Source organism: Pteropus alecto, unplaced genomic scaffold (genome assembly GCF_000325575.1).
Source record: "Pteropus alecto unplaced genomic scaffold, ASM32557v1 scaffold195, whole genome shotgun sequence".
Lineage (NCBI taxonomy): Eukaryota > Metazoa > Chordata > Mammalia > Chiroptera > Pteropodidae > Pteropus > Pteropus alecto.
The window spans coordinates 9,287,370-9,295,955 of record NW_006438073.1 but is presented as its reverse complement, the minus strand read 5'-3'; the positions used below and the strand labels follow the sequence as shown (position 1 = coordinate 9,295,955).

General features: G+C 53.2%; 1 protein-coding gene across 1 annotated transcript in view; it reads left to right on the top strand.

The window, feature by feature from the left end:
- Nucleotides 1-8,586, top strand: part of RNASET2 (ribonuclease T2) — a gene marked incomplete at its 3' end in the record, with an annotated part of 16,141 nt that overhangs the window by 2,308 nt on the left and 5,247 nt on the right. Inside the window, exons 3-5 of the mRNA XM_015591871.2 lie at nt 2,624-2,679; nt 3,887-3,944; nt 5,949-6,019. Of these exons, the coding sequence (XP_015447357.1) occupies nt 2,624-2,679; nt 3,887-3,944; nt 5,949-6,019 (185 nt within the window). The remainder of the gene's footprint in view (nt 1-2,623; nt 2,680-3,886; nt 3,945-5,948; nt 6,020-8,586) is intronic.

Genomic DNA, 8,586 nt, shown 5'->3' with positions numbered 1-8,586 from the left:
AGGCCTCTGACAGCCCTCCAGCCTCTCCTCGCTGGCCCGCAGAACTGGGCCTTCCCGGCAGGACACTCCTCCAGGAGGGCCGCATGTGAGGTTCCTAGGGACCGTGACACACCACCGCAAACTGGGTGGCTCGGAACATCAGAAACGTGTTCCCTCCCCTTTCCGGAGGCCGGCAGTGTGAAGCGAAGGTGCTGGCAGGGCCAGTCCCTTCCAGAAGCCCTGTGCTAGCTCCGTGCGTTGCCAACACTGCCTGGTGTTGCTTGGCGTGTGGGCACATCGCTCCAGTCTGCTCTGCCTTCATGTGGTCGTCTCCATTTTGTGTCCCTCTGTGTCCTTTAAGAACCCCAGAGATTGGGCGTAGGCCCCACCCAATCCAGTCTGACCTCACCTTAACTCGATGACATCTGCCAAAACCCTATCTCCAGATAAGGCCACATGTACCGGTGCTGGGGTGTAGGACTTCAGCACGCCTTTTGGGGACACAATTCAACCACCACAGGTGCCAACTGCCTCCTCCCTCCCTCCCTCCCTCCATTATTGCAGATCTTACTAAAACGTTTTCCGGGAGGGCCCGGGAGCAGACACCATCCCTGCCACCTCGGCTCTCTCTGCTCAGCACAGGCGGGGCCCCTGGTCCTCTGTGGGCCGGTCTCTTCGTGGCTCTGTCTCCCGTCCCTCTGTCCTTTTAGAGTGTCACTGCTGAGGCTCTCCTGAGAGCAGTCCGCTGGGGGGCACCCTGCCTCGCCTGCTCCGTCCAGGCCGTGTCCCTGCCGTCCGTCTGGAGGGCAGTTTGCGAAGCTGGCGTTAGCTGCGCGGTTCTGCCGCGTTTCATCCCATTGCTGGGCTAGTGCTAACTTGATTTACGGCATTTCTGAAATTCTAAGAATTCAGAATTCCTAAAATTCTAAGTCAGAAGAGGCCTTTTCTTTTAGCTGCTGCAAGCTGCACGCATCCTAGACTCGCCCTGTAGTTTGGGGCTCTCATGTGACATTCGGCTTTGGTTTCCCCCAGTATTTAGGAACCAGAATGTGCCTTTCACTTCCTCACTGAGTTTTCTGTTGACAGATGCGAGCAAAACTTCACTAGTTTCTTGTCCCCTTCTCCCTCCAGTGCCATCTCGAGTAGGGTGGACAGCAGGAGAGTGCAGTGGCCTGTCCCCGGGGCTCAGTTTTGTTGAACTACGGTGCTGGCCCTGGGCATTTGGAATTGTAGCGTCCTGGTTCTTGCTGGCAGGGCCTGTGTGGAGAGCTGCCTGCCTTCACGGCAGGGGACCAGGTCATTTGGTGGGTGGGGCATTTCTGTGACAGAATGTGGGTTTGTGCCTGTGGCTGATGTAAATATACCCGGAAGTGCCTTTCCTGCCTCGAGGCTTTTAGAAATGAGATTTTAAAAATGGATCACTCGTGAAATGTTGTTATTAGGGAATTAATTTCCATCCAGGGTGCCTGTGACTCCTGTCAAGGTGTCACCCTGGGCAGCAGGGCTGTCCTGGGCACCTTCCCCGTTGGCGAGGTGGCAAAGGGCTGTCCTCCATGCTCAGCACAGTCCCTCGGGCACCTGCCAGGAGCTGACAAATACTTGCCGCGGGTGAAAGCAAGCTGCCACTGGGCCCAGACACCCCATAAAGGCTCCTCAGAGACGCAGAGCCGGCTGGGGGCCCACATGGGACCCTGGGTCCTGGCTTTGCTCGCCACCTGCCGGGCTCTTAGGAAGTGGCCCGCCCGCTTCGGCCTGTGGTTCCTTAGGGATGGAACGGGGGCGACGTCTCCGACCCGTCACTTTGCCATCCTGCTCCTCCACCCCGTCATTCTGTGGCTGCCTCACATCAGATATTTCAGTCACCTGACCAGACCCCGAAGCTCCAGACCCCCTGTGGAATGATTGCAGAGGGAGGGATTGAGAGTGAGCACGCCCCTCACCTGGCCCCCACCTGGCCCCCTCCTGGCCCCCACCTGGCCCTCACCGGACTCCAATGGCTGCTTCTCATTTGCATATTCACTGTGGGGACACTGGGCACAAGTCCTGCTTTATATAGTGAGAATATATTTCTCGATGGTTTATTTTGGAAAAACTCCATTTTAGCTAAACAGTTGGTGGGGAGGAATCCCTAAAAAGTGTTATACTGAGATTTTTATCCCTACGGTTTTATCTCTTACTAAGTATGTATTCCTAGTGGAACTCCGGGTGTTTTTATGGCTCCAAATTTCCAATATTTCTCATTTCACTGCTGTATTTGGACTTGGTGCCTGAACAGACTCAAGTCTAACAGACTGTCATCAGTCTGTCATTCTCAAACGTTTATTTAGGATTAATGATAAAAAAATTATTTATGGCCAAATGTGAGTGTTTCTATAAGATTGTTTTAATTTGTGAACACATAAAAGAAGCAAAAGTGGGTCTTTAATTCTCTTATTTATATTGAAGACCGGTCCACTCATTGCAAATAGAACACCCTCGCGAATGTATCGCTGGAATAAATGTATTATAAATTCATGCAGAGTTTGTTTTGTGTTAGGCTTGTGTCCTGTACGTCACTGATGCATGTCGAAAGAAAACAAGATTACTAAATGTGTTAATAAAATCAGCAACGAACCAATTATTTTCTTTCTGCTTTTCTCCCTAGGAAATTGAAAACAACTGTAGAAACCCCCCGGATTACTGGACGATACACGGATTATGGCAAGCACCCAATGCCATGAAAACTTAGCCCAAGAAAGCTGGCCAGCTTGCAACTCTAGCTGGAGTCTGGTCCTCAGCGTTAACTTACGATTTCGAGAAGTGTATTTTAATAGACTGTAGTTTCTTCATTCAATCAGATCCTACTTAAAGATACCGCTAATCTTTCTAACGTAACCCCAGCTCTGTGTTTCTAGAACAGTCACCGTCTAGTGTAAATGTGCATTTAAGGATTCTGGGTGTATTTTAGGATCACTCAATTTTAATTTTCTTGTTTTACTCTTTTGAGTATTATACATACACACTTCACCGACACCCAAATTGACATTTCTGGATTTGCCTGCATTTCGTTTACGTTATTGTTTTGCTTGTCGGGGAGGCATTTCTGATGTTAAAGCGTGCATATTAATTTGCCGTCCTTATTCTATCTTGTCCCGCTGCTGGGGCGGGAGGCGGCCCTTCCGGCTTTTGCGGGCACATGCGTGCCCCTCAGGAACGGGTCAGCAGAAGGCAAACGGAACTGAGGCCTGAGGCCGGCCCGTCACCTCAGCTTCGCCCGGGCTCGTTGGCATCCTGGACGGTCCCGTCTCCGGGACCCTGGCTTTGTGGGGTTTCTGCTGCCTCTGCCTCCCCTGTGAGCGGGGTTGACAGGGCGTGGCACCGCTCCCAGTGCTCTGGCTTCAGGTCGGGGCCAGCTGTTGACACGGGGCACGCCGTGAGGGTGCAGGGTCGAGTCGGTGACCTCACGGGCTAAGCCGCGTCTCAGGGTTGAGAGCTGACAAGCAGAGTTGACACACGAGGGCAGAATGCCATGAGGACGACGTGCTTTGCGTGCGAGCACGCCGATGCGGCGTCCTTACCCGGCGCCAGCCTGATACGTGTGTGGTCTCCCTGTCACCGCCATTTCATGGCTGCTCTGGGATTTGTAAAGGGCGCGCCCCTGGGAGCCCCGAGGGGACCGCAGGGCCAGAGGAGCACCCCCTTGGTGTGTTAGGGTTCCTCTGCTGTTTGCATTCAACAGCTTCCTTCTCTGAAAGAAGCTCCAGCTGAGTCTGCCACCCCCAGGCCTTCTCTGTTAAATGGCTCACTCCCCGAGGAAGTCCCAGTTAGCACCTTTGTCCCCTGCAGACCTTAACGGAGGAGTTTTCTCCTGTCATTTGGGATGCGTCCCAACCACGACTAATCTCTCTCTTTTATTTTTTAATTTAAGGGCGGATAAAGCTGAAAAATGTAATCGATCCTGGCACTTTAATTTCAACGAGATTAAGGTATTAACGACGTTACTACTCTAGGGTATCACGTTAGGTGACATCTTTTCTTTATAAGTGTGCTCTCTAAGTCACGTTTTAAAATGACAAGGGACCAAGAATGTGTCCACGAGGATCGAACTGCCGGTACGGACCAGAATCTAAGTTCCTCCCGCGAGCTAAATGAGAACCTTCCCCGCTGCCCGCGGGGACGGAGATGTGGGAAGTGGAAGCAGATGTGAGCGCGCTGGTGGCACTGGCCTGCCAGCCCCCAAATGTCCCCTGTCCGGTCTGGCCTGCCAGCCCCCAGCTGTCCCCTGTCCGGTCCCTCCCGGTCAGCTTGGCGAGGGTTGGGCACATCGAGACAGCTGTGGCTTGGGGAAGGGACCCGTGGCTGTCCTTTCTGGCAGTGGGTGGGTGGGGCTCTAAGTGGGCACTGCAAGCTCTGGGGAGTGCTGGGCCTTCCAGTGTCAGAGCGAGTCGTGGGACGGGGACGTACGGCAGCTGTCGGCAGAAGTGCTCCTGTGAGACACTCCTCCCTCGTGTGCACACGCATGAGCACACGCATGTGCTCACCTTTCCTCGGGTGCCAGCAACCCCGGGTGTATAACCAGCCCTCTGTCAGGTGATTGGTACCTGGACCAACAGGGCAGGCACTGGAGGTCACCGGCTCCTCCCTGGCCACATGGGGCAGGGCCAGGGTCGGCCAGAATTGCGGGTCCTTCCTGGGCACGTACGGCCCAGGAGGACGGAGCCCACCGCAGGCCCTGGTCCACGGGGACTTTTCCCACTCTTCCTTCTCGTGCAGCTGGCCAGCATGGGAATGGTCAGTGTGCCCAGAGCCTGGGGACAGCGGCCTCCGCTGACACACTTCCCTCTTCCCGGACTCACTCGAGCCCCCGGAATGCCTTGGGGGCGTTTCCGGTTAAACCCTGTGATCCTGAAGTGGCTTTAGAAGTTGCTTCATTTGGCATCAGTGGGCTGAGGGCCCGCTGTGTGCCAGGGGCTGGGGACACACGGAGAGCAGAACCAGACGATCCCCAGACTGCCCACGCTGCTCCCGGGGAGACAGGTGCTCGTGAGGTCACCTCATGCATGCAGAGTTATGCACCGTGTGCCTGGAGAGCAAAGTGGCCAGGGCTTAGGACAGTGGACTCGAGCGAGGCTCCGGGGGGGCGATGGTCATGCCTGTTTGTTCATACACCTTTTTAATGGAAACTTCTTTGGCCTAGGGGGTGTGTAGACACTGAAAAGTGAACTTGAACACGGTTTGGTTCAGGGTAGCTATTTGCCGTGTGGGAGGCACCGGCCCAGCCAAGGCAGCTGCTCTGGGGAAGGGAGACTGCGTTTGGTGGTGGTGGTGTTTGCTTTAATCAGTCGACGTTACTTTTCAACAGTTTTAGAAACCTTTGGCACGTCCGTTACAAGTGAAGCGGTACTGATACTTTATCATTAAGCAAAGTCTACAGTCTGCTTTAGGGCCCTCCGTGCGTTTTAAGGGTTTGGACAAACGTGTGATGACCTGCGCCCACCATCACTTATGGTATTAGGCAGCATAGCGTCACCGCCCTGAAAATCCTGGGCGCCCCGTAAATCCTGGGCGCCCCGTCTGTTCCTCCCTCCACCCCACCTCCCCCGCCCCTGGTCTCCATGTGGTCTCCGGAGTGCCACGTGGTTAGAATCACACAGTATGTAGCTTTTTCACCGAGTGATGTACATTCCAGGTCCCTCCACGTCTTTTCTTGGCTGGATAGCCCATTACTTTTTAGTGCTACATAATATCCCATTGTCCTAATGTGCCACCGTCTGCCCATTCGCCTGTGAGAGCTTGTGTTTTCAAATGTACTTTTATGATTACTCAGATTTCACTTTGAGATACGTCTTCAGAAACACTTGCAGTAAAGTAAGAGCGGCTTATTAATGAGCAGGGCTCGGTTCTCTCGTGTGTTCGTTGATCACATTTGCCTTGTAGGTGTCCAGTTGTTCAGTCCTACATAAATTCTTTTTCCTTTTTTTTATACGTAGGATCTTGTGCAAGACATGAAGATATACTGGCCTGACGTGATCCACTCGTCGGATAATTGCACCCACCTCTGGTAAGTCTGAGTCCCGACCGTGTCCCAAGCTGTGAGACGCACGCGCGAGAGCGAGAGCCTCACGGTCACGTTCCTAGCGGAGCGAAGGGAAGCACAGGTGGCAGACGGCGGAACCCGTCTTCCGGGGGTCAGAGGGTTGAACAGCCTTTAATCTAGAACAGCCTTCCCTCTGCCATGCCATTCCAGGTGCCTCCCTTTCTCCAGTGGCTCAGAAAGGGCAAGCGGAATTCACTTTATAAACTCGTTTTTAACCGGTTTCATTTATTACTTCATTTAAAAAAGTTCCCTTACTGAGGTTTAACCAACGTTCATGTCTAAGAAGCCGTTACTCCAAGCCAGACAGAAGACAGTGTTCATTAAAGAAATCGTGCTGCTCTCTTGAACTATATCAAGGAAAAAGAAGACATAGTTAAGATGATGATATGATCCCCTTTGGGTGACTTAGGGAGGAGAGAACGTGAGATTTTCACCTGAAGCTCAGTCCTCAGGCTGTTCCAGTAAAATGCCCTTCAGTTTAGCAATAGCTGAGCTGAGAAAAAGTGTATAATTCAAGACAGCTTTTAAAATCACTGCTTTTGGAGAAGATGAAATTAACATTCCTTTTCCTTATATTCACTAAAGATGATTATTTTCTTCATCTCACTCCAGTATGGCAGTCGATTTATAATTCAGATTACAATTCATCAGGTTTTGTCCAAAACGGTTAATATAACCCGGACTATTTTTGTGTAGAATTTTCAGGAAAAGAGTTAAGTTTAGAGAAAAGCTTTGGAAAACAAAGAGGAATGAAAATGATGCCTGTCGTCCTGGTCACGAGTGTTGGGTTTGAGATTTCTCTCCAGGGGACGTGGCAGGGAAGTGGTTTGGGGTCCGTGGATCCTGGGGCTGCTGGTTGGAAGGGTCCCCGCGGCGCAGAGGAGGAGCCGCTGGCTGAAAACGAGAGGAAACGGTTTAGGTCTCGGGTGCTGCCGTTCGCTGCCTGTTTCCAGAAAGGGGTTTAAAAATGGGTGACGGCCATGATGAAAGGAAACAGGGAAAACTGTGACAAACACGTGCCCAGCACGTCCTAGTGTCTCTGCTAACTAAGCATACAAAATACAGTAGTTCTGCTTGTCACACTATTTCAAGATAGGGCCAATCAGATTTTTGCCAGATAGCTTAACGATAAATCAACGAGCATACATAAAGGCCTGCGATTAAATCAGTGAAGATTTAATCAAAATAGTGTGGGCCCAGTATGCATTTTCTTTTGTGCTCGATAAAGGCAAAAGGGTTTATTTTTTCGGATTGAATAGTTAAATTACACGCTTAAAACCTTTTTGTTCTAAGTGAAAAAGTAACTGTCGCAGACTACTTAGTGTGTACGCTTTCCGGGGCTCCCGCATACAAAGGGACAGGGGCGGAGGCTGCTGCGGAGCGCTGCCCCGGTACGGTCGCCCTAATCACGGCACCTGGCACGGCTGCCCGAGTCCCCAGCCTCGAGGCGTTTTGGGGACCCAGGGCCTCTGCTCCTCGGCTTCGTCGTCCGCAGGGAGTGGCCTCCGTCAGAAAGCTGTTGTCTTTACCCCAAGTGAGAGTCCAGCACGCAGGGCAGAGAGCCTTGGTGCCGCCTGGTGCCCAAGACCGTCCCGCGAATGTCAGTAGGATTAGCTGTATTGAAAAGCGGTGTGTCCACGACCCCCTGCAAAGCAGGGGTTTGTCTGGTTTCTCGGTTCTTGTCAGAAAGAGAGCCAGGCCGGACCCTGCCCAGTGCGGCGATGCAGCCTCGCTGGGGACGGCGACCCTGAGCTGCAGTTGCCTGTCATCCCAGAGGCCACCAGGTGATGGCGGGAGGGGCACCCCGGCATCTGCTCATGTGTCTCGCCAGGGGGAGGGCGTGAGAGGGACGCACGGCAGTCACTTCTGACTGGTGACTGGGAACTTTGTGCTAAGTGAGAAGCGTCCACTTCCAAACGATGTGTGGTTAAATGTTTTCCGTTGTGTTAATGCATTCTCACCCTAACGTCCGTTGATTTAAACCTGCTCCCGGAATAATGATAGTTGGCATCGAATACTTATGAGCTTGGAGCCATTTTTACTCCCGGAATAATGATAGTTGGCATCGAATACTTATCATGAGCTCGGAGCCATTTTTGCTTGTGCAAAGTGCTGTCGTCATCTAAAACCGACTGTGTGTCACGTGTCACCCTCCAGCGCCCGTGGACAAGGCTGCAGGGCGGTCGGTCCCGTTGGGCGGGAATAAGGCACCCGCAGCTCGGGCACACCTTTGATCAGGTGGCAAGGACCCCCGCACCCCACTCCACAGAGCGTGGGCAGTTACCAAAGAGCTGCTTCCGGAAGCTCTCGCAGGTGGCTGGTTTCCACCCGTTTGTGTGCTTGCTGGAGGCCGCTCAGGCCCGAGAGCCCAGCGTCCCGCCGCTGCAGGCGCAGAAGCGGCAGCTGACGCGTCGCAGAGCGTGGGGCGCGTCCCCAGCACCCGGGGGTGTGAGCGCTGTGCGAGCTCGCGCTTCCTCGCTGAGCCGAGGGAACCTGTGCTGTCGCGTTTCTCGCCCACGCGGCGGGCGCCT